General features: G+C 35.8%; 5 protein-coding genes and 1 pseudogene across 11 annotated transcripts; 2 read left to right on the top strand and 4 right to left on the bottom strand.

Annotated features, from left to right (window-relative positions):
• Positions 1 to 842: 842 nt before the first annotated feature.
• On the bottom strand, positions 843 to 2,657 carry LOC116174471 (E3 ubiquitin-protein ligase RFWD3-like). Its single transcript, XM_031492403.1, has 2 exons — positions 2,586 to 2,657; positions 843 to 2,541 (listed from the first exon to the last, which is right to left on the bottom strand). Exon 2 carries the CDS (start codon positions 2,507 to 2,509, stop codon positions 944 to 946), a length of 1,566 nt encoding a protein of 521 aa, XP_031348263.1. The 5' UTR covers positions 2,510 to 2,541; positions 2,586 to 2,657; the 3' UTR covers positions 843 to 943.
• Positions 2,658 to 5,985: 3,328 nt separating this feature from the next.
• LOC116173273 (ubiquitin-conjugating enzyme E2-22 kDa) lies at positions 5,986 to 7,541 on the bottom strand. The gene is made up of 4 exons (XM_031490638.1): positions 7,301 to 7,541; positions 6,870 to 7,022; positions 6,740 to 6,822; positions 5,986 to 6,546 (listed from the first exon to the last, which is right to left on the bottom strand). Exons 1-4 carry the CDS (start codon positions 7,361 to 7,363, stop codon positions 6,246 to 6,248), a joined length of 600 nt encoding a protein of 199 aa, XP_031346498.1. The 5' UTR covers positions 7,364 to 7,541; the 3' UTR covers positions 5,986 to 6,245.
• LOC116173272 (ribose-phosphate pyrophosphokinase 1) lies at positions 7,084 to 14,862 on the top strand. 4 transcript variants are annotated; one of them, XM_031490633.1, is made up of 6 exons: positions 7,084 to 7,213; positions 10,736 to 10,946; positions 11,003 to 11,186; positions 11,493 to 11,558; positions 13,985 to 14,542; positions 14,596 to 14,862. In XM_031490633.1, the coding sequence occupies exons 1-6, from the start codon at positions 7,189 to 7,191 to the stop codon at positions 14,686 to 14,688; spliced, it is 1,137 nt and encodes a 378-aa protein (XP_031346493.1). In that variant the 5' UTR covers positions 7,084 to 7,188; the 3' UTR covers positions 14,689 to 14,862. The 4 variants fall into 4 exon arrangements, with proteins under 4 accessions (XP_031346493.1, XP_031346496.1, XP_031346494.1 ...); XM_031490634.1 differs by lacking the exon at positions 7,084 to 7,213 and adding an exon at positions 8,804 to 8,840; XM_031490635.1 differs by lacking the exon at positions 7,084 to 7,213 and adding an exon at positions 9,532 to 9,601.
• Positions 14,863 to 18,174: 3,312 nt separating this feature from the next.
• LOC116173633 (40S ribosomal protein S5) lies at positions 18,175 to 19,650 on the top strand. The gene is made up of 5 exons (XM_031491253.1): positions 18,175 to 18,316; positions 18,651 to 18,799; positions 18,851 to 19,072; positions 19,242 to 19,457; positions 19,511 to 19,650. Exons 2-5 carry the CDS (start codon positions 18,659 to 18,661, stop codon positions 19,577 to 19,579), a joined length of 648 nt encoding a protein of 215 aa, XP_031347113.1. The 5' UTR covers positions 18,175 to 18,316; positions 18,651 to 18,658; the 3' UTR covers positions 19,580 to 19,650.
• Positions 19,651 to 20,583: 933 nt separating this feature from the next.
• On the bottom strand, positions 20,584 to 21,390 carry LOC116173896 (annotated as a pseudogene).
• A 1,371-nt stretch (positions 21,391 to 22,761) lies between these two features.
• On the bottom strand, positions 22,762 to 24,295 carry LOC116174352 (lipopolysaccharide-induced tumor necrosis factor-alpha factor homolog). 4 transcript variants are annotated; one of them, XM_031492267.1, is made up of 4 exons: positions 24,247 to 24,295; positions 23,185 to 23,429; positions 22,986 to 23,115; positions 22,762 to 22,934 (listed from the first exon to the last, which is right to left on the bottom strand). In XM_031492267.1, the coding sequence occupies exons 2-4, from the start codon at positions 23,417 to 23,419 to the stop codon at positions 22,823 to 22,825; spliced, it is 477 nt and encodes a 158-aa protein (XP_031348127.1). In that variant the 5' UTR covers positions 23,420 to 23,429; positions 24,247 to 24,295; the 3' UTR covers positions 22,762 to 22,822. The 4 variants fall into 4 exon arrangements, with proteins under 4 accessions (XP_031348127.1, XP_031348125.1, XP_031348126.1 ...); XM_031492265.1 differs by having other exon boundaries at positions 24,164 to 24,284; XM_031492266.1 differs by having other exon boundaries at positions 24,142 to 24,273.
• Positions 24,296 to 27,671: the final 3,376 nt, after the last annotated feature.

Genomic DNA, 27,671 nt, shown 5'->3' with positions numbered 1-27,671 from the left:
TACATCAAAATAAAACAAATGAACGTGTACGTTTCTTATTAAACCTTGAAGACAAAACGAAATTAGCATTAAAATGGGTTTCATCATAATGAATGTTCAAAATGTTCACCATTAACTGCATAACTGGCATAACCTATCACAAAAAATAAAAATTAATTTCTTCTACACGAGTGCTGTGTTATGTCATTGAAAAGAATCTCTATCAAACGAGCCTAATGAAAGTGTGCATTGCTACTTTAAAAAAATCAATTATTTTTCGTTACTCGCTTGTTTTCTGAAATAAAAACAATGGAATGCTACCTTATTATGGGAAATAAAATGTTAAACAACTTTCATATAGAAAAATCTTTACCGAGATATAATTATACTATGTATATCCCATACATAATGGGCACCCTGTATATTTATATATTAAAATATTATTATATTATTTTCATTCAACCAAAACTTATATTTATTTTTTAACGAGAGCAAGGCCTCAGTGCGAGGCCTGGAGCGGCCGCTCCACTCGCTCTACCCTAAGGACGGCACTGCTAACCGAGATGAGCCAGATGTGTATGAAGAGTTAGTGGACCACTTCACAAAGGTATTTTCAGAACAATATAAACCATAATCAAATGACAATATTCCCCACATGACTAAATGATTAAATAAAATTATTTGCATTTTATGAGAAGTGGGAAGTCACAAGAAGGTTTTGTCTAAAACTGTTACAGAACAGCGCAGATTTCCCACTCCCTCATCCATTGGAACAAACCGATTTTTGATCTCTCTCTACTTTTTCAGAAATCAGACCTGTTCCTCATTTTATTGTCTTTTACCACCCAAATCATACTCAAGAATTGAAATCAACAACCTTTATGGTTTTATTTTTGGAAGCTAGGTAGCTTGTTACAAATCATGTTATTTGATATAGGTACACACTTATAACATAACAATCGACTTATGCAAATTTATGAAACATAATTTTTTTCTCAGTTAAAGAAACTACAAAATTACTATTACTAGTCTTTACGTTACATATGTCAAAAATAGGATCACGGGTAACCGCCGAACAAACTTTCCTAGCGGTATTCACGTCCCACAAGCAAAAGTTCTGTTCAGATTCTTGATAGGCCGCTACGAACTGGTTGGAGTTGTAAGTCACGAAACTCGAACGAGACAGATAAGTCTGTACCGTGCTGCCTCTCACAGTCTGACTGGTAAGGCACGATAAACCGCTTGGTGTATTATGAAGTCGACAGAGGTAGTGTCGTGAATACGAACAACGCGAGTTCGGTCTGGAAGACACTAAGAACTGTTGTGTATTAAAATCGTAGATCATGTACGTGAACGGGCCCTCCAAAGGTAGTGAGTAGGAAGCGTGTTGGCTGCCACCTTCAAATAACCACACCGAATTCAGTTTACAGGTAATAAGCCCACCATTAGGCAAGGCTTCGTTAGAATTCGGCGGTATAGAGACAATTGCCAAAACTGGACACTTATCTCCGGGTGTCTCCATTGTGGCAACTGGTAAAGTGAACTGGCGAATATCAAGCTTCTTCACAGATCCTTGATTTGTGCCAACGTACAAATAATTCGAATCTCCATTGTCCCAACTGCACGACCATAAAGGCGAGTCACAATGGTAAGTGACAACAGAATCCGTTGTAGTGTCGCTCACTTTAGCAGTCTTATCCAGCGAAACACTCAAAAGCCGTGGCATTTCAGAATGCACTCTCACGTCTCTTATTGCTTTCGAATGTAAAGCTATGTACGCTGTTCGCTTGTACGTTTCCACATCAATTTTTCGGACCCCAAAACCTGGGAATAACGGATTGACAGATGCAATGGACGCCACCAATGCATTATCGCTCCTACAATAATCGAGCACTCGACAACCTCCATTACAGCAGAGCTCGATCGACTTATCCAAGTAGAGGTTGGCAGTAACACGAGCGTTAAACTCGGCTGTCGGTTGGGACTGTTCCAGAGCTTTGGTTAAACATTCGGCGTACTTCTTTAGCTCGTGTGCTCGCTGTTTAAGCGCGTTCTCACGGCAAATCACTCGTGAGTGCTCAACTTCCAGCTCTCGTTGCTCTTCCTTTATCTTTCTAAGTTCTTCCTTTAGCCGTCCCAGTTCAGTGTAATCGGTGACAATTAACTTTTTCAGGTAAAGAAACCTAATGTTTTGCACGGAACTTGGTGCTTTGCAACTAGGACAAGTTTTTCCTTCGCCCGTTAGCCAACGGAATATACAACAGTAGCCGAAGATATGGCCACATTTTAAAACACACAATCTATGATCGCCATTTTCCCAAGTATCAAAGCAAATGGTACAGAATGGATCGCCGGTACGGTCCACGTTTGTTCTTTCAGATTGTTCTTGATTCACTGATGGTAGGCTGGATGGTTCAGAATTCGAACTTTCCTCATCAGAGTAAGTGGTGGTGTCATCAGGATTCTGTTGATCAGATTCAGATGAAGACTGGGAGACAAGATCCGCCAAATCCTCATCGTCTACCTCCATGTCAACTCATTTCAAATATAAAACCTAAAATTCTGGTTCACCCAATATTTATTTACTCAAAAATTTAAATGCTCACTAATCACAACACAACCCACAGACCATCAACGGACACTACCATAGACCTCTTATATTTATATGAACACCATGTATATAAATATATACCGGGTGAATATTTTCAAACCGAACATAGGCAATTAACATTGGAAAAACGTTTTTTGCAGATCGTTGCTCTCCATGTTAACTAGGGGGTTTATAATGACACCAATCAAAAGAAGATTTTTTTCGTCGTCTAATGATATACGAATTAGTTTATTTTCAGGTGTATTTCCCATTATTTTATCAAAAATTCGGTAGTAAATCTAATTAGCAAAATCATGTTAAAGGCCGCTTGACATGGAGCAATACAACGCGCAAGAACTTGCAGAAAGAAATTGCAAGGTCAAATCCTTGCATGCAATAAGCATTGCATGGTATTTGACATGGTGCAACTCTATTTCAATTGCCACATGTCTGCCAACAGAAGAAACATATGGATTTGTCAACAAAGTAGTTAACCTCAAATGAAAATTAAATTTTGATTGCTTGAAGAAACATAAAAATTACAAAAATAAATAAGATTAATAAAAACAAGTAATGTGTGCGTCTCTCAGCATCATAGTTGCCGCCGCTGTATTTTACTAGGTTGGTGACACAAAAACAACTAGATTTATCCCTAGAATTGCACGATTCATGCAAGAAGAATAGCACCGGTCCTATAAAAATTGCATGCAAGTCTCTTGCAGCAATTGATCAGCTGGCTTTGAACTGCGCATGCCTTTCGCAATTTTTCTTGCAACTTGCATGCAATTGCAATTTTTATTGCTCCATGTCAAGCGGGCTTGCCATGGAAATTTCCTAAAGAATTGAATTAACTTTTTATTGAGAAATCTGATCGAAAAAGTACGAATTGTTTTGGATTCTACGCACCAAAATTAATAAGAAAAAGTGTTTTCCCGAGAAATTTTGGTGTAGTCGATTTTTGGTAAAAAAGGAAGGTTATACACTGCCTTTTTTTGAGCCCCGAAAAAAAAATTGTCTCAGATCGACCCGGAAAAAAATTTTCTTATAGAATGTGGCCTGTAGAATCCATAATTTTAAACAGTTCCAAGATTGGGCTACTAGTTCAAAAGTTACAGCCCTTTGAATTTTTTTTCGAAATTGGTTTCTAGTCTATAACTTTTGATTGAGAAGTCTAATCGAAAAAGTACGAATTGTTTTGGATTCTACGCACCAAAATTAATAAGAAAAAGTGTTTTCCCGAGAAATTTTGGTGCAGTCGATTTTTGGAAAAAAGGAAGGTAATACACTGCCTTCTTTTGGGGCCCGAAAAAAAATTGCCTCAGATCGACCGGAAAAAAATTTTCTTATAGAATGTGGCCTGTAGAATCCATAATTTCAAACAGTTCCAAGATTGGGCTACTAGTTCAAAAGTTACAGCCCTTTGAATTTTTTTTCGAAATTGGTTTCTAGTCTATAACTTTTTATTGAGAAGTCTGATCGAAAAAGTACGAATTGTTTTGGATTCTACGCACCAAAATTAATAAGAAAAATTGTTTTCCCGAGAAATTTTGGTGTAGTCGATTTTTGGTAAAAAGGAAGGTTATACACTGCCTTTTTTGAGGCCCGAGAAAAAAATTGTCTCAGATCGGTCCGGAAAAAAAAATTTCTTATAGAATGTGGACTGTAGAATCCATAATTTCAAACAGTTCCAAGATTGGGCTACTAGTTCAAAAGTTACAGCCCTTTGAATTTTTTTTCGACATTGGTTTCTAGTCTTAAACTTTTTATTGAGAAGTCAGTGGCAGCGTAAACGTGAATTCAGTCCCAAAAAGTTTGCCAACTTCGTCTATACGTACCGCTGCGCTGGAGAGGGAGTAATCTAACAAAGCGCTGCTTGCGCATCCGGCAGCAAACTAAAACGTGCTGCACTCTCACTGGTCAAAACGAGAAACAACCAGCTCTACGCCTGCAGAAGTTCACCTTACCAGCTCGAACTCGCGCCGCGCTCCACCAATCGGAAGACTTGCATCCGGGCTCACTCTTACGATAGCGCTCGACGTCTGCACATCGGCACTCACTATGTAGGTATATTTATATTGTAAAATATTCCATAAAACGCAACAACATTTTAGTGTCGCTTGTTAAATGAAATATTGGTCATTAATTTCGTGGTGCGCCCTCTGTTTCAAAACTTTCAAAGTGTCATCAGCTCCGGAAAAAAGGGGCGAGGGGGTAGATGACTCTTAGCCCTACCACAGGAAGAGCTCAGCCTGTCGCATTGGTAGTTACGTAAATGTGTGTGCCATCAATTTGAAAATAGCTATATAACGGACATGGAATAGGTGATATGCGCAATAATGCGTTTGTAACAGGAGCAGTAAAAAGAGACGTAGGTACTGATTTGAGCGGCTAGCTTTCCTTGTTGTGCTCAATAAAACTCACTAACTAGGTACTAGATTTATGTCTGAAATTTCAATACTGAAAAATACAAGATCTATTTTTTATTCTATTAAAAAAATCTGTACACTTCGATACTACCCAAAATATTCTGAATCTCATACAACCCCCCCCCCCCTCTTTCGATTCTTCCTATGGATTATCTTGTGGTACGTACTACCTGGAGCAGCACTTATGATGTTGTGTAACCTGTGGTTAAGTATTTTTAAGGATGTTTTTTTAAAAATGTTTGTTTGTGTGTTTGTTTTTTCATGATATGAAGGCTCATCGTTCTTTTTGTATATCTATACTCAATGAACTTGTCCATTTGTTTTACATCGTTTAATTGGTCTGGTCTTTCCATCACGAATACTTTATGGCCCATATTATTTTCAGGGCTTTTTAGCACCTTGAATTTTTAATCAAAGAAATGACCCAGGCAGTTACTCACACATTTTTTGGTACCTATTACACATTTGTTCGCTTGCTACCTTCTTTTGTCTGCGAAAAAATCAACACATCTCCTGTAGGCTTATAATAAAATCTGTGCTCGGTGTCTATTCACCGCGATAATTATATTCTAATTCTTCTGAAGTACTGTGCGATCAAAAATGGGTTGCTGTCGAGTCACCTATGGAACCTTTGTTTACAAGGAAAATCGTATTTAACTTGAACTTCCAAAGGCGACTCGACAGCAACTCATTTTTGATCGCCCGTTAGTATAGGGCCTAATGAAAGAAGTTCTCTGCGAGTTTATTTTTAAAATTGAGTTGGTGATTAGATGCCAAACACGACTGAAAATTAATTATGGTTTTGCGCCAATGTGAAGATTCTTGGGTTGTCAAATAGTGTTATTTATCTATTTCTGCATAATGAAAATCAAAAACTTAACTAATTGTTTTATTTTTTAAATTTAACAAAACTCGCCATGCTTTCTAAAATTACAAGAAGTGGAAAGCGGCACTTGGCTCCTCCTTTAAATTTGTCATGGAGATGTAAAATAGTTTACAACAAATACTACTTTATTTCTAAAAGTAAACATAAATAATTACATCTTTACATAAATAATAATCGAAAATGAATGAACATAAATTACAGAGAATTATGAAACATTCCATTCATTAAGTTCGTTTTGAATTATGTACAAGTCATGCAACTAATTTATACAGTTGACCACATGTGAACTACCGTATAAATCTCGAAAATGATTCAATGTGAGCAAATGTATGAACAGTGTCGAAAGGCAAATGGCTCATCGTTACTAACTGAATAATTGTTCTGTAGCTCTTTCCATATCCCAATTATACGAAGATAAAGCTACTCTCGCTTCGTGCTCGTCCACGCCCATCTCTATTAACTTTTTTATTTTATCATCGAAATCTTTGTTAGCATTTGGACCGCCGGCGTACGCGTTGGTCCAGTGGCGCGCCGTCAGCTGGAACATCTCCACGTTTTCCTTAAATTGCTTAGCGACGACTGCATCTTGCGGATCGTCCGGTTCAGCCGCTGACAGTAGAGCTTGTAACGATAGCAGAACTGTGCGAAGGGTCATTGCGGCGGCCCTAAATTGGTCAAAATTAATGACCTTGTCAGAATGCAACAAATTCGGCAAGAAACCACAAATAAAAAAGTTAAGCAAGTAAATAACAAGAGTGAGGACTATTAAAATTGTAATGAATATGCTCTTTTAGTTGTTCACTGATTCTGACGATTTTTATTGTGGTTCCTCAGAAGAGTCACGGCAACAATATTTACCACTGGTCCTTTAATATATCTAAACAAATGGCGCCGGTTACCGAGGAAATGTTTGGATGCCATATTTTGGTCATAAACCGAACCTGAAAAATTCGAAATTTTATACCCGTCGTCGCACTCGCAGTTTTACCTTAGGTGGATTAAACGGGTACGTTTCAGGTACTTTAATTTCTAAAATAAAATTACCGCCTTCGTACGGAGTGTCGGGAGGACCTGCTATTTCTCCTTTTAATTCGGTATAATTGTCATTGACTAATTCTACCCTAATAGCACATTTGGCAACCTGAAACCACAAAAAACGAGTTAGTAGCAGATTAAACAATCAAAATGACGTTAAAATAAGCATAACCTTTAAAAATTAACCAGCACATGCTCAAGATGAAAACTTTGATATAATCAATAACAACAATTTCAAATTTCTGGTGGTGAAAACTGTGATAATTATTGCGATGTCCAAAGAAGATGACGCGAATCGTGAGTACTCAATAGACTTTTTTCGAAAATGTGAAGGGAATTTAAAATGACAGCCAGTATAATACCCCTAAAAAATGTCTTTCTCACCTCCTCACTTTTGATAACCTCCTTAAATTCGCGTTTTATCCTTTGTGCCGCTATATTTGCCATTCCTTAAAAATAGTTAATCTGAGACGGAGGAAAACAGCATGTCCAGTGTAATGTAAAAATACGAGAATTTTTTTCGAATTTGGTTACAGTTTGCTAATTTTCCAAGATTTAGCAAACTCAAACAACAGACTTCATTTGGACTAATGTGAAGGCAGCAGTGACACAAATGGGGTTGCTATGTGTTGCCAACTTCTGTTAGTTTGATGCATTCAACTGTTCTAAATAAATCAGTGGCGGGGGTCTATTTCCAAAAATGTTATCTAAAATAGAAAATTGCCAACTATATTAAAACCTGACTAGGATTCGTAGAAATCTTTTTCAGAATTTTCCTTTATGAAAATCTATTTAGAAATTTTCTTATTCAATGATCTACTAATTCCGTTGATGAAACGACAACGTACATATATGCTCTTCTTTTCTTGCTTCCAAGTTACACAAGTAACATAGTGGGTACCTACGCATTTTGAACATTCAGAATTGCTCCTATTTATCTTAAAACGTCCTGAATATCAAATGGATGTACATAGTATGTACATCTCTCAATAGTCATTAGTACTATTGCACAGTTCTTTGGAAAATTAATGGCCCTCGGACAGTAAAAGTAACTATAGCATACCCAACTAACATCATAGCCATTTGATGTGGAGGGGATCAAATGCGGTTAATTCGTATGTCACAAGAATGGGCCACTTCACAACTGGGTGATTTGATTTGGCATTTGCGCGACTTTAGTTGGTTATTGGTGCAGGTAGATTTTTTGCTTATTACAATCGAGCCTTTGAATTTTGGATGTATTAGAGAAAGATAACAGAATTTGTAATTACACGGTCAGAAAATTATGCCTAATTAGTTTGTTGAAGACTTGAAGTTGAGTAATAAGAACTTTTATTGAAATATCGGAAGTATTTACCCTTTAACTACTAAAGCGTGTAATTGTTTGACAATTCAAGAAAATTTCATCACTTTGAATTTCAAATTTAAAACGATAATAAGTAATTAATTAGAACGCCTTCATAAATTTTAAATCAAATTTAATAATTATCGGTTAACAGTAACCGCGATAGGATAAATTGAAATCAAACGATCTAGTTTATACGGAAGTTGAATGTAGGCTGTATAGGTTTTGGAAGAGTTAAACCAGGTAAATAACATAAAAGCCTTGAGTAATTCGATAAAACTTATTTAATTTGTGAAATATACGACAAGATTTGTAAAACATACATAATTTCAAACAAATCCACCGCAGGAAACCGCGTCGTCATAGCTGATAAGATTCAGCGAGCTTAGAAGATTGCAGTCTAAGTCCTTAAATACGTTACGCTCGAACAGTGTATAATAGAAAAGAAAGAAAGACGAAGAACAAAAATGATTTTGTTAAAAGAAATTAGATATGTATCAGGTGCATCGTGAAAATCCAGTGGATGCATCCTCTGATAGCCTATTCTTGTGCCAAATATGTACTCCTCCAGGTGTTCATGTAAGTACACAATCGGAACAACTTAACAGATGAGGGGTTTTGGCGCATGTACAGTCATTGACAAAAGTAATGTTCGCCGAATAGATAAATCCTGCATCACAAACAAACAACATTTGAATATATTGTGCAACTTGAAAATGCAACCAAAAAATTAAGGTATACCTCCTCTTAGAAGAAACCAACGGAGGCTGATCTGATAGGCATGTTCGTTGCTATGCTACAGAGTTTACCTATTAGACGATCATTACTTTTGCCAATGACCGTACATTATATCATATATGTATGCTTCGAGGTATGCTCAATCTATGTGTTATATATATTCTATGTTCGATGGGTCAATTATGAAACACGTCTGTTAAAATTAATATCGGCAAGGAAACCGTCAATTTTTACAGAATAGGTATACTTCATATAAGAAATATAGCTCTACACAGTGTTATCTGAATATTGTAGGTACAGTATTCTCTGTAAATTAGAGTTTTTGTAGTGGCACTTTACTGAAATAAAGGTTGCATTGCATCTCAAAGTTGCGTGGATATATGAAATACTCTTTTTGACGCCAAATTGTGCGTACGTTGGATGTATAAGTAGTAAACCCGAGATTGACCTCAAACGAACTATATCATAAAATTCTATCTTTGTTTAGAATCAAAGGTTTTATTGCACTTTTATTTTCTAATCATAGATTATATTAATTTAATATCATTTGAAGATCATTAATAAACTTTAAATTGTTTAGATCACACGCGTATGTTGTTGGGGTAAGTAAGATCCTTTTTTTACATACACAAAAATGGGCAACTCGGCGGTTCTTTTTTTTGGCTATGAAATTTGGTACTTCTTTAGTAGCAAGTTCGGGACAATTTTTTTGAGTACATCATTTACCAATTTTAGTGCACCTCAAATTTGAGCTTTAAACAGGAACTATAACCCAAAACCCTCTGGGATCAGCGCCAGAGGTCCTCACGTTCCTGTTTCGTCTCAGTTTAATCGTAAAAAGTCCACGCCAGTTTCTTCTCAGGTTCTTCTCAATGTCCTTTTAGGAGTCTTAAAGGATCTTGAAAAATCATTAAGAGCCTTCAACAAAAAATTAAACACTCATTTAAAATATTAATTTATTTTTGAACGTTTTTAAAGGGCGCCAACAATTTTTCTAGCTCTCCAAGTTTTAGAATCTTTAATTAACATGCACTTCGAAAATCGAGCCTAAAAGCGTCTTTAAGTCCTGAAGGGTCTCACTCAATGACTCGAAAAATGATTTAAGATTTTTACGAACGATTTACAAATAACACCCAAACTCTCCGAGCGCGTTCTCGGTGGTTTTAGACTTGCAGCTAAGCCATTAGCTGTTTTTGTGAGTTTTTAAGGGCCTTTGGGCGTCTTTTCAATTTTTGGAAATCGCTTCATGTTATAAAAACTCCTCATTCTTGCAATCCGCTTTACGAGGACAACTCTCACGACATTTTATAATGACACTCACTCCGAATAGGGAGAACGGTAGAAAATATTATAGATCTATATTCTATAGATTTATCCCATTTAGAATTTTTAAGCAGGTGGCTGTGGACAGCTTTTGGGACACTACATAAATTGGACCGCTTGTGGGACACCCTGTATAATAATATTCGTAGTAGCACGGTTATAGGAAGCCGTGGTGGTAGCATAGACATATGAGAATAAGGGTAGTAGGTACCAAATTTGAAAAATTATCATATAACTTTTGTATTTCCGTCAAAAAAGTGTGGAAGGGGGGTTTATTTTTTACCCCAATGACGTGCGGGTGGTAAAAAAAGGTTCATGACAAGTGAGCGCCCCCGTCGCCGCCACTGCGATCTGTCTGTCAAGGTCGTGGATATTGTGGAGTCTGCGTGTTTGATTATTGACTGTTTTCATAGTAATGCCCGTCTTATCATCTCAACCTATTCGTGCAAAGAGCTTGACGCGGGCTAATCTCGAGAAGCCCTCACCACTACTTCGCAGCAGAATGCCGAATATTAAGGTTTTTAGTGGAACGTCGCATCCCGATCTCGCGCAAAGGATCGTCGACCGCCTGGGAATCGACATTGGGAAGGTAGTAACAAAAAAGTTTAGTAACTTGGAAACATGGTTCGTCCCGCTTTATTTCTTTTTTTTTTGTTAACTAATTAACGTTCGTTTAATAGCGTGGAAATTGGGGAATCCGTGCGCGGGGAAGATGTTTACATCGTGCAGTCGGGAAGCGGCGAAATCAACGATAACCTGATGGAACTTCTTATTATGATCAACGCCTGTAAAATTGCATCCGCCAGTCGAGTTACTGCCGTTATCCCTTGCTTCCCTTACGCCAGACAGGACAAAAAAGACAAGGTAATTAATTAGGGATTAGTGTACCTTGCCTTCCTTTTGTTAATCTTGCATTTTTTGCACTTATCATTATCAGTTCTATTTAAACACGTGGTTTAGTTTTGTTTTGACTGTTAGCGCTGTTGTCACACTTTCTAGTAGACTTGTTTTAATTGTTTTTAGCACAATTTTCTGCTTTATTTTTTGTTTGATTATTTTTGTCCATAAATCCCTACACTTTGTTCATCTAACACTACAGTAACTGAATAGGTATATTAGTAAATTAATTGTTAACACATAAGCAATATAGATATGAGCCTATGATTCTAGGCTGGAAATGCGGATGACAAAGAGCGAAGCGTTGAAAAATGGAAATCTATCGAATGGAAATACAGGGTAAATTAATTCTATTAAGATTATTCAAACAATTTAGCTTCTATTCCTATTTAGCTGTTTATCGTTCTGACTCGGAGCATGTTTATGTAAACAGAAAATAGCGAAAAATGAAGAGTGCACGATTGATGTATAGTTTGACGTCAATCTCAATCCTCATTTTGATTTGATAAGCGTTCGTTATGACCTGTACTATTTAAATCATGTTTCGAGATTGTGTTAAAATTTACTTAACCCAAAGGTCATCTCATAGTTGATTATTGTTATACATCCTAACAGGAGCTTGATTAAAACTCCATACGTTATGCACTGTTAACATTACAAATTAAGGTGGCACACTGCGGGATTCGTGCAATTAAAGCTGCAAAGAATTAACAACCGCATGAAAGTGCTAACACATTGGGTACACTCATAAATCATGAATATAGTTAAAACTCCTTTCGGTTGGGGATGTTCTGCTATGGGTACGGACATTTAATAATTGTTGTGGTAGTAGTCACCTGTGGGTTTTTCTTTCTAGCAGGTTCGATGTCAAATGTAAAAAGTAGACAATGCAAATTATTTTAATTTGTTGAAAACTGACACCTGTCAAGTTAGAAAAACCACATCTGCCAAATACGGCCAATCTGACCAACACAGTTATATTTAACGCTTATTACTTTCTTGAAGGAACTATTAGAAACAAGGGAAATTGATTTTTTCGTTCAGAGAAGCCGATAGAACTACTACACAGCGCCCCCAATGAATGCTTGCTGTTCCACAAAAAAGGTCCAAGGCTTTCTCGGCTATTATAATAATGATTTAACTGTTAACAATCCCTATACAGGATGAGTTTTTTTTCGTTTTCACTATGGGGATCTCTTTAAAGTCTTGCAAAGTTATGCAGAATTTTATGATGATTAATTATTAAAATTGTTATTAAAAATTAATTATAAAAATTTTTATACTAAACACTTGTAGTTCATTTGGGAATTTTTGCCTTGAAGTTTACAATGTATTTCTCGAGGTATTTCTTATGTTAAATAATTCCGTTGTATAGACAGACTGATCGAAATCTCAATGATTTCGATCAGTCTGTCTATCTGTACTCTCATTTCCGGTCAAACGCCTGAACCGATTGGAACCAAATTTTGTACACATATTCTTAGACATAAAAGGGCAGAATCGTGCGAGTGGTATCTGTGCTAGCCATAGCAAATTTTATAAAACGCCCTCGATTTCTAATTAATAATATATGAGGGTATATATAGAGTGTTTCATTTAAAACAGGTAAATTTTCATATACTTCCGTCTTAACTGGAAGTACCACCAACTTCAAAATATTTTAAATGAATTTCTTAATGACACTAGTATACTGTCAAATTTTAAAAATATTCTGAGGTTGCCTTTTCAAAATATAGATAGACGGCATTGGTCATGGGACACCCTGTATAACGTTTCGGACAAAGAGCCGCGTTGCAATATTTAATTTATACAACATATTCAACACCACCTATCGAGAATCGAGCTTTGAGTTCTTGCGCTTCCGTGCCCTTAATATAAAAACTAGCATAACATTTTTGTGCTATAGCAAAAATGTAGCACCGATCTGAAAGCCATAAGAGCATAAAATTTGTATGATATCACACACAACAAAGGGCTTGTACCATACAATACAACAATACTTGTAAGCAGTTGTAATGTGGATCTACACATTAGTCTATTTGGACGTGGCTCTTTCTTTGTATTCCCCTTTACTCACTTTACAATGAAAGTTTATGTAGGAATTTCTAGGTATTGAATACAAAGTGTAATTAGAAACAAGCGCGGGGGGGGGGGCTGAATTTTCACTAATAAATCATTTTCTGGAAAAGTAACTGAAAATGCTTGAACACAAACCAGATTCAAATGTATGAGTTTCATGTTTTACATTTAGATTTGCTTCTAAAAAAAAACCAATCTGATTATTTTGCCTTTTTGTTATATACACGCCGCTTGGAGGGGGGAGTATAGCTCTAACAAGGTCCAAAAATGACCATACATATTTAAAAGGATTAAATGCTCTTATCATTTCAAAATAATCAAGAAGCATGGATATGGTTAATATTGCTTTTTATAACTGGAAGCAAGGGAATCATGTTCTTTTCCATTCCGACTTAACATGGCATATGCTAGTGCCAAACTCGATTTGTAGTTTCACCCCCATTTTCTGGTTTTAATCTAGAGACGACTTGTACATAACACCACCATCATTTCCTCTCGACTAATATTCATCTGCCTCCTAACATTCAATCTAACTCGGGATAATTTATTTACTCACTAACTGAGGGTGCATTTGCAACGGCTCTTTCTCATCCCTTATATTTCTAGTACTGGTCGGGGGTTATGTAGTGTAGTTGCAAATGGACCCGTCGTATAAAAAGTGCGTAATAACGATTTTTTGTTAACAGAGCCGAGCGCCGATATCAGCAAAATTAGTCGCGAATATGTTATCAGTCGCCGGAGCCGATCACATCATCACAATGGACTTGCATGCCTCTCAAATTCAGGGCTTTTTCGATATACCAGTCGACAATTTATACGCGGAGCCTGCGGTTTTAAAATGGATTAAGGAAAACATACCGGAATGGAGGAACAGTATAATTGTTTCGCCGGATGCGGGCGGCGCCAAGCGGGTGACCTCCATTGCGGATCGGTTAAATGTGGAATTCGCTCTTATTCACAAGGAGAGGAAGAAAGCTAATGAAGTTGCGTGCATGGTTTTAGTTGGTGACGTTAAAGATAGAGTTGCCATATTAGTTGACGATATGGCAGACACGTGCGGTACCATTTGTCACGCCGCCGAAAAATTAATGGAAGCGGGCGCGACGAAAGTTTACGCCATATTGACACACGGAATTTTTTCTGGGCCGGCTATTTCCAGAATTAACAACGCTTGTTTCGAAGCGGTTGTCGTTACGAATACAATTCCTCAAGATGAACACATGAAGGAGTGCCCAAAAATTCAGGTAGTCATAAGTTGTGTGGGCGGTAGTAACAATCTAATGTTTCTTTGTTGCAGTGCATTGACGTTTCGATGATGTTTGCTGAAGCTGTACGACGTACCCACAATGGTGAATCTGTGTCATATCTTTTCTCGAATGTTCCTTATTAAAGAAAAGCATTAGTGTTTAAAACAGGATGAACAAATCTGAAACTTTTTATATTCGTCGTTGAATAAATTAAAGGAATGCAGACTGTTTGTCCTTGTGTATGTTGCCTCTAAATTTTCAATTAAGAAAATTTATCATGTTACAATATGTCATACATATAAGTTTTATAGAAAGAACTTAATTGTTTTTATAAAAAACCTTATATCATCATTACCCCACTAGCACTTGGTACATAACACAAGGAATGTACACTGGACATAGGTGGACATACACTGTACTTTATATAGACATACATACATTTTAAGTCCATTTGTTACAACATTGTACTACCTAATATGTGTTCAGTATTTACTTCCATAGTATATTACTATGTATAGGTATATATTTTACAGGGTGTTTCTGAATATGTGCAAATACGAAAGGGCTTATTTTATGACTAAAAGTTCATATAGGTCCTCAAACACTTCGTTATGGATCTAAAGGATGTTATAATTTTACGTACAGTACAATTTCAAATGCGAATTGTCAAGACAAATAAAAACTAAAGATTATCTAAGTAACTCCGGGCCATTTTAAAAATTTTTATTTCACTGATTACTGAAAATTGATTTTAAATTTTTTTCTGAATAACGGTCGCAGATACGAAAAAATTACAAGAGACCAAAAAGTTTCTAAACAAACCGGAAAATCGAATTTCTATTTTACAATCTACCAGGGGCACACCGAAAAAAAGTTCAGGGGTTGCAAAATGGAACATGATCCCTGAAAAAAACAACATTGTACTGTACCTACACTCCCTTTGACGTGACCAATGAATAATGATGTAAGCCCTTCAGCGTAATTTGTATTCCAAACTTAGGCGAAGTATCTCAAAGACTTGAAACTTCAACCCCTGTAGATCGGGAACAAAGCATTGCCAGATGTATGTATGTATGAACTTTTAGTCATAAAATATGCCAAAGAATTAACCCCTTCTGTATTGACATCATATTTGGGAACACCCTGTATACATTGTATGGACCTAAGAAGTAAAAAAGTAACCCTCAGGCACAGACTATAGTTAATGGTGCCTCAGGGAAATTGTTTTGACACAGGAATACTTGTTCACTAGGATGTTTTTAGATGACAATTGACGATCAAGGTAACTCGATAGAAAGATTGGAATCCAGTCAGAGCTGTCACAAATCGTTTAAAAAACGATTTAAATCGAAGATCAGAGATGCATTTCATTTTAACAAACGATTTAAATCAAAGATACTTTTGTCAATAAGAAAGTATTTAAATAATAAATCATTTTGAGATTAAATATTTTTTGTGATTTAAATCTTTTTAGGAAGTATTTAGTATTTAATTCATTCAAAAAGATTTAAATCCAATGTTGTTAATTTAAATCACTTATAAAGATTTAAATCATGTTTCCAATGATTTAATCGTTTTGTGACAAAATGTTTGTAAAGGATTTAAATTCAATAAAACTGATTGGTCTGATGATCTTGCTCGAAACTCTCAACATCATTCATCAATATACCTACCATTTCTACCGTATCTTATTGTTATTATTTATTAAATTAAAATATGTATTTTTTTGCGAAAGAAATTTTAAAAAACCAAGACATCGTCGTTCTCTGTATACTAGAATTTGTAATAAATACATACCGGGTGGTGCCTAGCGCGACGCAGCATAGGGATTTCAATGGTAATTTCTTTATAGCCAATTACTAGCTCCCCTAATTATTTTAGAGCAAAAGTCTAAATACGGTTATAAACAAGTACCTATAAATTTAATATACGTCAAAGGCAAATAATGAAAAATTACGTTGTTTTTTTAGGCAATTTGAAGGCATATCTGATTTATTTTGTCGATTTCTACGGTTTTGAAAAACGGAAAATTATAACTAATAGTATGAACAGATGCAGTCTTTTTTTCTCAGAAAAAAATGTATTTAGAATTTTGCTCTAAAATAATTAGGGGAGCTAGTAATTGACTATAAAGAAATTACCATTGAAATAAATTCCTATGCTGCGTCGCGCTAGGCACCACTCTGTATAAATGTCTACCGAAATAAAACCCGGGTTAATTAGCTTAGTCAGGTTGAAACAAATCAAGAGAATTTGTTAGTATGTGTTTAAATCGTCTCTAAAAGATTTAAATCACTCGGAAACGATTTAAATCTTTTCGAAAGTATTTAAATCTTTTTAAAAGATTTAAATCATATTTTTAAGTTCAAAATCAAAGATAGTTTTCATGAAGATTTAAATCTTAGTAAAATGATTTAAATCGAAAAAAGTATTTAAATCATAAAAAAGATTTAAATCTTATTAAAAGTGACAGCTCTGAATACAGTGGAGTTGCTGTAATTCGAGTTGGATGGTGAAAAACTCCAATTATGCTGGTACATTAAAAGATAAATCGTTCGGGGTTAGGCGTTAGGAAAACTACAGTACATATGTATTGTTGTGACTATGGACACTATGGCTCACCAGTCTTACTTTCATCATCATTCAAATTCATCTTCAGGACCACTTTTTTCCAGATTTGCCCTTTAAAAAACTCTCCCTTAGAACAATTGACATCTACCTCCTGATTTTTGCCACTATTGAAAATTCGCCACTGCTGGATACTCACTGGTATGCTAGAATGTTAAGGGCAAATTGATCCTGAAGAACAATAAGGAGTTACGTTTGGAATGGGTGTATTCTGGGAAAAATAGATTTTTCCAATTGGTACAAATCAATTAATTAATTATTGAACGAGCGTCACAATGCAATAAAAAAGTAAAAAGTTTCTTTGCAACTTTGCAGTCTAGAGCTAGAGCACCGAATCAAACGCCCAATTCTTGTTGAAATAGTCCAACCTAGATTACCATAAGCTCTGCTGCTACAAGCTGTAATTTCAAAAGTCCAGACTGAACACGTTTGAACACCAGGATTCTTTCAAAGTATGTTTATACATCTAAATTATTACTGATGATTTATTATTAATGAAGCAAGTTGTATATTGAAATTTGAAACATTTAAGTTGTCCAGAGTATTCTGAACGCATTGGCAATTCCTATCAATAGAAAAGTAGTTCGGCCAGTCTACTCCGAATTTTGAAAACAAAGTCATTAGCGTCTCTTCCAACTTGGAAAATAGAGGAGGATGTTGTAGTAGGTACCATAACATTTTACTTGTTCCAGTCTTCGGCCAAGGAAACGTTCAACCCGTATAAAAACCACTGTGATGTTATATATTTGCTTCTTCCCCCACGAAAGAAGGAATCAATGTTGCTTTCCCTACGAATATCACAGGACCTTTCTATACTGGATGGTGAGGATTCAGTTACAGAGACCGCTAAGACGTATCAGATCAAATGGCTCATATCAAAAAGTACCTACCCATATCTACTGCTCATAGTTGTATCTTGAAAAACTTTCAGAAACAACATCCGAATATGATCTATACCTATTTTTTTCCAAAATCTGGCGCGCATTTCGCCATTTGCCGCGCATTTTTCAAACACCCGCATTTTCAGTGCTACCAACAGACACAACCGAAAAGCGCCTGTGAATTATGACGTCGAGTTCTCTTTGCAAATGGCTTTTTCCGGTGTAGCCAAGTTTTAGATCGCCGTAAAAAGTTGTTTAAAGTGTGAGTAATTTTATTATTCTATAATATTATAAACCATAAAAATCAAAAGGTTACACTAGTCGCAATTTTACTATTCGAAATTTTAAAATAGACTAATTAAATTCGCTTAAAATCTGTCTGGATTTCTGCACGTGTCTTGTTCCGTTTAACACATGTTTAATTGTGGTTATTTCGCCAAATTTATGTTTTAATCTAATATGATGATTTCTAATACGCATTCTGACACTTCTTGTCTGAGTTTATAGTGAGGCAAAATCGCTACTGAAATATTATTCCAATGCTTAACCTCAAAATTAGTTCTAACAGGTTTATTGGAAAGTGTTTTGTTTTGTAGGTCTAATCATGGGTGACTCTTTCGGCAGTTTTGACGATGTGAGAGCAGTATCCAAAAATGTAGGCCATACGATCGCCGATCTTCCAGAGATCAAACTTTTCGGAAGATGGAGTTGTGATGACGTACTGGTTTCAGATATGTCACTAGAAGTAACTAGTCACGGTTCATAGTTGAACAATTCTTATTTTTGTACGTCGTAGGATTATATTGCAGTAAAAGAAAAGTACGCAAAGTATTTACCACATTCATCCGGACGGTATGCTGCGAAACGGTTTCGTAAGGCACAGTGCCCGATTGTTGAGCGACTTACCAACTCACTTATGATGCACGGACGAAACAATGGCAAAAAACTAATGGCGGTGCGGATTGTCCGGCATGCGTTTGAAATTATTCATCTTCTAACTGGAGAAAATCCTCTACAGGTACACGATTTTAAATTGCTTGCATTCTTGTTAAGCTTTCATGATGATAACCAACGATTTCTGACACCTCTTCAGAAACACTTTGTTGATTTTACCATTCTGACGACTTCTCCTTAATAACTTTTTGCAAATTTGGAAACGCTTTAGTAAACAAGCAATTTATTTCAAGGTATTGGTTACTGCAATAATCAACTCGGGCCCACGTGAAGATTCCACACGTATCGGAAGAGCCGGTACGGTCAGAAGACAGGCTGTTGACGTTTCTCCTCTTAGAAGAGTAAACCAAGCAATTTGGTTATTGTGTACAGGAGCCCGAGAGGCTGCGTTCCGTAACATCAAAACTATCGCCGAGTGCTTAGCTGATGAACTCATAAACGCTGCCAAGGTACCTATACGATTGTCGCATGCTGCAAGCATATAATTGAACTTAACTTTCAGGGTTCTTCGAATTCGTACGCGATTAAGAAAAAAGATGAATTAGAACGTGTTGCTAAATCTAACCGTTAATTTAAGTTTTTCATCATTTCTATCTGCCACATTTTATATGTTGTAGAATAAATAATATAACATTAATAATTGTTTGATTTGCTTATTTTCGTGTAAATGTCCTACATAATGCAATGGAAGTAGTACTCACCTTCTGTTGTTTCGCTTTGGGACTATAGAAATATTGCAAATGATTTTGTTATTGCAGAGCCTTCTTTGTAAACAAATCAAGTTTGCTAACAGTTAATGTGATTTTTTCCTTAGTAAAATAGGTGGCGCAGAGGGAGTGCAAAATGAAAATATTTTCAACAATAAGGAGAATTCATGAATAACGTGTTTGTATTAGGTACTTGTCGATCTCCAAATATGTTATTTGTTAATAAATGTTTTGTGATATAGAGGGAATTTTTCTAAAAGTGCGTACCTACATATGGGCTATGTATGCTTAAAAAAAACTAATCATATGCATGGAATCATGATAGTCCATAATGGTGGGTGGGTCATATCTAGGTTATCTCTTTAATTTAATGCTTGCAAGTTGGAAGTGGCAGAAAGTTGATGGTATTAAGATATTGCGGATGGCGTTAGTCACATGTCACTCATGAACTTGACCCAAAAATCATTTAAATTGACACTTTAATGTTGCAGCTCCCAATTAAACGTCGGAATAATTGTAGAAAGATACAGATAGTAAACCAAAATCATCAAGTGCACTAAGCTCAGGATGGTTTCGTTCGTTAGCAACACGCATTAAACTTTTGTTGCTATTGACTGGCTATTTTGTTAATGATTTCTGGTAGTGAACTAATGATGATTGTATAAACCTTAAATCCACCATTAGTACTTGGTTGCAGTTGGGAAAAAATTGTTTTAAAGCTTGTTTTTCAGCTCTAGTTGCCTGGTTTATTCATACATCTTAAGCTCTGGGCTCTGGCACTTATACTAAACATTGGTACATATTATAAAAATCTATACGGAAAGATGTGATTACTACATTATGATTATCAAATCAAATGGGGGCATTCTTCCAAAACTAATGTGCCTTTATTTGGATGCTAATCTTTACAGATCATGTGTAAATTATATTTCTTATACTGTAAAAATTTAGGTGTAACACTTAGCAAGGCATAATTCTTAATCACTTCGATTATCACAGATAATTCACCATTTTTTAAATCAACCTTGTGCTCCTTATTTTGTTCAGTTACCATATCTGCAACTGCCGTGATAACGTCATCCCTTGACAATTGATTATTGTGCCTATGATTATAAAACACTGAAAACGTTTTCGGTTCATTACCGCCGAAATATTTCTGTACTAAAGGCGCTATGGCCTTTTTTATATCATCGAGATACGCTTTGCACGTCTCTTCGATTGGTACTAACCGAATAAGAAAGCGTGTCTTCTGCTGCCTAGTCTTATGGATGTCTTCAATAATTGTCTGGGCTAGTTTTACGGGATCTTCTAAAGTTGTACGTATGAATACGATATTCTTTGCACCTGATTCAACCGCTTGAAACCGATGGTTCGATTTCTCCTTCAATGTCTTCAGTGCCTGAATTTCCCGTTCTAGTTCGTCTACGTCTTCTTTATCATTCACTTCGGAACTCCCTTGGCCTTCGGGTTCTAGCGAGGGGGCATACTCGTTTAAAATATTGTACGATTCTCTTACGCAGTCTTTTTCTCTGTCGTTACAACTACAAAGAAAGCCCTTTAAACCCACCTCTAACGCGAATCTCTTTCGTTTTTTGCCATTATCAGAATATTGATATTTTCTTTTCTTCGTTTCGGCCATTTTCAGGTATATTAATTAAACAAACCGGTGCCGATACTTTAGCCACTACTGATAAAGTCCCTAGATCTGGGGACTTTAACTATCAAGCGGGCGCGCGATATCCAACGAAAAAATTTGAATTTGAAAATCCACAACCAAAGCTTTACAAAATGTTTGAATGAAAGTGATACACTTCCTTTTTTTGAGGCCCGCAAAAAAATTGTCTCAGATCGACCCGGCAAAAAATTTTTTTTATAGAATGTGGCCTGTAGAGTCCATAATTTCAAACAGTTCTAAGATTGGGCTACTAGTTCAAAAGTTACAGCCGTTTTAATTTTCTTTCGAAATTGGTTTCTAGTCTATAACTTTTCATTGATCGAAAAAGTACGAATTGTTTTGGATTCTACGCACCAAAATTAATAGGAAAAAGTGTTTCCCCGAGAAATGTTGGTGAAGTCGATTTTTGGTAAAAAAGGAAGGTTATACACTGCCTTTTTTTAAGGCCGCAAAAAAAAATTGTGTCAGATCGACCCGGAGAAAAAATTTTCTTATAGAATGTGGCCTGTAGAATCCATAATTTCAAACAGTTCTAAGATTGGGCTACTAGTTCAAAAGTTACATTTTTTTGATTGAGAAGTCTGATCGAAGAAGTACGAATTGTTTTGGATTCTACGCACCAAAATTAATAAGAGAAAGTGTTTTCCCGAGAAATTTTGGTGTAGTCGATTTTTGGTAAAAAAAGGAAGGTTATGTACACTGCCTTTTTTTGAGGCCCGCAAAAAAATTGTCTCAGATCGACCCGGAAAAAAATTTTTCTTATAGAATGTGGCCTGTAGAATCCATAATTTCAAACAGTTCCAAGATTGGGCTACTAGTTCAAAAGTTACAGCCCTTTGAATTTTCTTTCGAAATTGGTTTTTAGTCTATAACTTTTGATTGAGAAGTCTGATCGAAAAAGTACGAATTGTTTTGGATTCTACGCACCAAAATTAATAAGAAAAAGTGTTTTCCCGAGAAATTTTGGTGCAGTCGATTTTTGGTAAAAAAAAAGGAAGGTTATACCCTGCCTTTTTTTGAGGCCCGCAAAAAAATTGTCTCAGATCGACCCGGCAAAAAAATTTTCTTATAGAATGTGGCCTGTAGAATCCATAATTTCAAACAGTTCTAAGATTGGGCTACTAGGGTAGGGATTAAAAGATGTTACATGCTTTTTTTGAGACCATGTTAACCAAAAGTTTCTAAAATAATGCATCAAGACGTATTTTCATGAATTTTTCACGACCCCTTATATTTTTAACAAAAGATGTCAAAACCAAGATCCATTTTTGCTGACTAAAATGTAATGACGTAGGTATTACCATTGAAGTATTAAAATAAACGCCCAGGAAAATTTGCTACGATAATAGGTACCTACTGATAATGCTCCGGTATTTAACATTTCTGTTTTATTATATGTATATACATGCAGAATAAAAGAATTGCAAATCTATCAAAACAATGCGGTACCATAACTTCCTAAAAATGCGTTGCACTGCGGGCAGTAATGGCTTCGATCTTTACACGAATCCACACAGTATGGTATTAGGCAGCAGGGAATGCATCTGAATTAGAACAAATTACAGCCAAGTACATAGACATTTAGAAGTACGTACCCTAGGATACATAACAGAGCGGCAAAAAGATGAGTTTTCGTACCAGCACTTGCTTCCAATTTTGATGTAACTTGATTATGACAATGCGGGCAATTTATCAGTTGTGGAATTGGACCAAAGACTGTGACAACTGCGAAGATAAGATCATTTTTTAAGTACATACCTAGATCTTCCGTCTAACCAATTTATTATAACCTACCTTGAGGTTGTGGGTACCTCGAGTATTGCGCTTGCGGGACACTTGGCGTAGGCTGTGGTATGAATCCTGGTTGTTGAAACCCCACTTGCGGAGGTGGTGGAAACCCCATTTGTGGAGGAGGTAAAGTTGGATATCCAGCATTGCGCGATTGTGGGGGATATGCTTGCGAGTAATTATTTAACGGAGGCGAATGTGTACTTTCTTCATAGGGGGGAGGTGGTGGGATTTTCTCCATTTTTTTGATTCTGTAATATCAGGTTGTATTTTTAATACCGACTATCACTTTGGCATAGCATTAAATACTTTGATGCAATTATAGTAATAACCTCTCTCATAACGAATTGTTCGGTGAGTGGGTATGCTCAAATTGTCACCATTCCTTGTACTCATTGTGCTGTAAATATGGCTATTTTTGTTGAAATCATTTATGTTTCGCCACGTATGACTGAATGGTTTGGAATAAGAAGAGGGGTTAGGCAGTGATGTTGTCTATCACCAACCTACTACTATTAAAAACCTTAAAACTGCCGTTCGAAAGAAAAAGCCTTGGAATCTAATTGCAGGGTGCATAAGGCCAAGGCTAGTTCGACAAGGGTCAATATGCTTTTTCACCGATGCTATTGATACACCACTTGAAATAGCTATAGGTGCCGACTGTTAAATAAATAAACTACGGTATATTTTAGTTTCAATGGGAAGAATCGACATAATTAAATTAAATACTTACTGCTTGAACTGTTCGAAAATTAGAAAAGAAACAATTTGTCAAATTTAATTTCCTAGTTACCTTGTTTTTCCACACAAAAAATAGAGGAAGCTTTACATTTCCCTCGTAAAACTATATTTGCCCTATTTTGATTAATTTGTTTTGGATTAAATGACCATGACTCCCTTGGTAGCCTTGAATTACAATTCAAGCAGAACGTGAGCCATATAAATAGTTACTGGCATACTTACTATCGCAAGCATCTCATCTCACCTAGATATATTAGGGATCCACAAAGTAAACATTAATTACAAACTAACTGAGTTAAATTTCATACAAATTAAGTTTCAACTAACCTTAACAAAATTTTGAACTATCTGCCAGAACTAAATACGAACTCTGAATATAAAAATACACTGGCTTCCCAACGACATAATTCTCTTACTTTATAAAATTATAACACATATAAATGTTAACTACTCGTGATAGAATGTTTCCCCACCATGCCCATTTTCCTATGCAAAATAATTACCCTAGTCCTTAAAATGTAGGGTGTTTGTCCATCCGTTCGTCCGATTATCATCATTTGATGGGGTGCTAAGGCATCAGGGATGGGATTTTTTAAAAGACGCCACGTGTCATACGCAAAAATAGGTTTTGTGGAGTGGCTGAAACGTAGTTTTTCACACTTTAACGTGCTCCAACCCATCAGTCTTTAAAATAACCACGAGTTTTACATAGGCAATATTTAAATTCCTCAAACGAACGCGCGTACCTATACGGAAACCACGTAGGCATTAGTTGTATTTTTGTTGAAAATGTTAATATCTTTCATGCAAGAAGAGTTATATAGATAGGTATTTTAAAAGAGCCCGCCCTCTATAGAAGGTGGAAGAGATCCTGCAGTAGGTTAAGGTCACAGTCTTCAACAGAAGACACGCTCTCGAGGAAGCAACGCAACATGACTTCAAAATACAAAGTTTGCTTTTTCTTTTCGAGCATCAAACTTCTCTCTACTTATGCATAAAATATGAACGCAGGGAAACGTTCTTCTATGTCCCTTTCATTGATGACTACGATCGGTAGCTCCTTTAGAAACTCGCCCAATCCCTCTCCACTGGGGACAAAACTGAACTAATTAGTGTTGGTGAAACATAAAATCACTCGTGCGGTAACTAACGTAGTATGAAAGGGCCTGCGTAAATGGGTAGTACAAGAAAAATTCATCATGCGTCGGGCAAAGAGCAGCGCTTCCTGGTCCTTGTACTTGTAACAAATATAGCAAACGAGCTCCTGTGGATCATTGAACATTTAATCAGTTCTTCCTTGGGTGATCTATTATTATTATTATTTTATATATATATATATTTAATTTTAATTTTAAGTACATTGACATAAACACTGTTCTTCGTTCTCAACATTTCACTAGGCATGGATTACACATGACATATTCCGGTAAGCAAACTTTAATAAAGTACATTTGTGAAAGAACTAACTATTTTAAGGGCGACGACGGCGTTAAGTCACAGTCGTATGTTAATGTTGGAAATCTTGTATATCCTCCTGTTGTAAATGATTTTTTATAAACAGGTACGCAGGGAAATCTCATCGTAATCAGTGTCAACAACATGCTTATTTTGAAAAAATTAATAATAGGGATAGTACTGAAATGTCGACAAGCTTTAGCATTTTTTTCTTAAACATTCAAAGTCTACGGAATAAAGTTAGTGAACTAGAAGTGCAGCTGTTAGATACTGATTATGACGTGATTTGTCTTTGTGAACACTGGTTAAAGAATTTTGAGGTAACAAATACGTGCATTAGAAATTATATATTAGTCAATAGCTTTTGTAGAGAAAACCGCATTCATGGTGGTTCCTTAATTTATGTGAAACCCAAACACAATTGTATTTCCGTCCCTAGGATTACCGCTCTATCTAGTGAAATGCATTGCGAAATATCCTGTGTGTACTTACCAGTCTTAGAAGCAATAGTTTTATGTATTTATAGATCACCGCAAGGTGATTTTAAAATATTTTCAAGCACTATGGAGAAAGCCTTACGTCAATGTGTGAAATACAGGTATGTATGTGTCGCTGGCGATTTTAATGTAAATTTTTTGGGGGCGGATAAAGGCGCTGTAGAAGTAATAGATCTTATGGCCACATTTAATTTGCATCCCAATATTTCTTCCCCCACTAGAAATCAGAATTGTTTGGACAACATTTTCACAAACGTAAAAGCAAGTTCATCTAATATTATAGATACCCACTTATCTGACCATCTCGGAATACATGCAATTATGTCCCTCAATCATGCTCCAATCAGAATAAATAGTCCTAGAAAACACCGTCCAATAAATAAACACGGAAAAGTTATTTTGAATAATATTTTAGAGAATTGTTGTTTTGATTTTGTAACAGATAGAAGTAGAGATATTCATAAAAAATTTGACTTGTTTCTAAATACTATCACTGGGGCTTGTGAAATAGCATTTCCTGAAAAAATTGTGAATTGTACAAATAAATCTCTCAATGTTCATTGGTACAACAACGACTTAAAAAGGATGCGAAATACCTTACAATTTTTACAACAATTATATTTACAGTCGCGCAGTGAAAACGTAAAATTGATGTTGCGATCTTTTAGATATAAATATCACTTGGCTATTAAAAAGAGTAAAATTGCAACTCATGATACATTTATTTCCAAATGCAAAAATTCTTCAAAGGCCATGTGGAAAGTTATTAAAGGTCAGTATTGCAAAAATGATGTGAACCCATCAAATATTGACGCAGAGACATTCAATGAAGAGTTTTTAAATATTCCATCTAGCTTGGTGGAAAATATAGACAGTAATAACCTAAATGATCCCCATCTGTCCCCAAGGTTCAATCCCCCAACTTTTAAATAATAGTAAGTGCATGGATGCGTACGGTCACAATTTGGACATAATTAAATGTATAATAAACATAATCATATCACCATTCACTTCGTTGCTAAATGAATGTCTACATTACAGCATTTTCCCGGATGTGTTAAAACTTGCTTGTGTTCTGCCGCTTCAAAAGGAGACATTCACGTAACTACTAATTATAGACCGGTATCCATCCTTCCAATTTTTTCGAAAGTATTTGAAATGATTCTGAAGAATCGGATTATAGATTTCATGGAAAAGGGAATCATTTGTTTTGCAGTAATCAGTTTGGTTTTCGAAAAGGTCACTCGACAACTACTGCCATTCTTAATTTCACTACGCAGATTATTGACAGTATAGAGGCACGTAGAAGTTGTACGTCTATATCTTTAGATCAAACTAAAGCCTTTGACTTGGTATCTCACACGTTACTGTTAAAAAAGTTAAATTTCTATAATTTCACGCAGGATAGCATAAACTTAATTCAATCTTACTTAAGTAACCGTAGTCAATTTGTACAGTACAACAATAAAAAATCTCAATGTCGAGCTGTAACATTAGGCGTTCCGCAGGGTTCCATAATTGGACCTGTTTTATTTTTAATTTTTATTAATGACATTTGTTTCTCTAGTCCAGGTGCCAGATTCACGCTGTATGCTGACGACATAACGTTAACTAGTATTTCTTCCGATTTCGTGCAGAATGAAGAAAAAATAAGTAAGGCTTTACTAGATGTAAAACAATGGATTAGTGCTAATAAGCTAGTTTTAAATAATAGTAAAACAAAAAAAATTCAGTTCTCTTCATCAACGTCAAAAGAAGTAGTATCCATTAATTTCCTTGGCGTCCTTATTGATTCGAAAC

This window comes from Photinus pyralis, unplaced genomic scaffold, assembly GCF_008802855.1.
Source record: "Photinus pyralis isolate 1611_PpyrPB1 unplaced genomic scaffold, Ppyr1.3 Ppyr1.4_LG6, whole genome shotgun sequence".
Classification (NCBI taxonomy): Eukaryota; Metazoa; Arthropoda; class Insecta; order Coleoptera; family Lampyridae; genus Photinus; species Photinus pyralis.
The sequence above is the reverse complement of the archived record's forward strand: the minus strand, read 5'-3'. Positions and strand labels throughout refer to the sequence as shown.

What these genes read in the sequence shown, in the direction of transcription:
- LOC116174471 (XM_031492403.1), bottom strand. Translation starts at nt 2,509, where the DNA reads ATGGAGGTAGACGATGAGGATTTGGCGGATCTTGTCTCCCAGTCTTCA.
- LOC116173272 (XM_031490633.1), top strand. Translation starts at nt 7,189, where the DNA reads ATGTCCAAAGAAGATGACGCGAATC. An exon ending in CTATCGAATGGAAATACAGG is followed by an intron (nt 11,559 to 13,984) that starts GTAAATTAATTC and finishes TTTTGTTAACAG; the next exon opens with AGCCGAGCGCCGATATCAGC. An exon ending in AGGAGTGCCCAAAAATTCAG is followed by an intron (nt 14,543 to 14,595) that starts GTAGTCATAAGT and finishes TCTTTGTTGCAG; the next exon opens with TGCATTGACGTTTCGATGAT.
- LOC116173273 (XM_031490638.1), bottom strand. Translation starts at nt 7,363, where the DNA reads ATGGCAAATATAGCGGCACAAAGGATAAAACGCGAATTTAAGGAGGTT. An exon ending in AGGTTATCAAAAGTGAGGAG is followed by an intron (nt 7,023 to 7,300) that starts GTGAGAAAGACA and finishes TTGTGGTTTCAG; the next exon opens with GTTGCCAAATGTGCTATTAG. An exon ending in GATATATTAAAGGACCAGTG is followed by an intron (nt 6,547 to 6,739) that starts GTAAATATTGTT and finishes TGACCAATTTAG; the next exon opens with GGCCGCCGCAATGACCCTTC.
- LOC116173633 (XM_031491253.1), top strand. Translation starts at nt 18,659, where the DNA reads ATGGGTGACTCTTTCGGCAGTTTTGACGATGTGAGAGCAGTATCCAAA. An exon ending in TTTCAGATATGTCACTAGAA is followed by an intron (nt 18,800 to 18,850) that starts GTAACTAGTCAC and finishes TGTACGTCGTAG; the next exon opens with GATTATATTGCAGTAAAAGA. An exon ending in CTGGAGAAAATCCTCTACAG is followed by an intron (nt 19,073 to 19,241) that starts GTACACGATTTT and finishes ATTTATTTCAAG; the next exon opens with GTATTGGTTACTGCAATAAT.
- LOC116174352 (XM_031492265.1), bottom strand. Translation starts at nt 24,195, where the DNA reads ATGTTTACTTTGTGGATCCCTAATATATCTAG. An exon ending in TGGATCCCTAATATATCTAG is followed by an intron (nt 23,430 to 24,163) that starts GTGAGATGAGAT and finishes CTGATATTACAG; the next exon opens with AATCAAAAAAATGGAGAAAA. An exon ending in GAGGTACCCACAACCTCAAG is followed by an intron (nt 23,116 to 23,184) that starts GTAGGTTATAAT and finishes TTATCTTCGCAG; the next exon opens with TTGTCACAGTCTTTGGTCCA.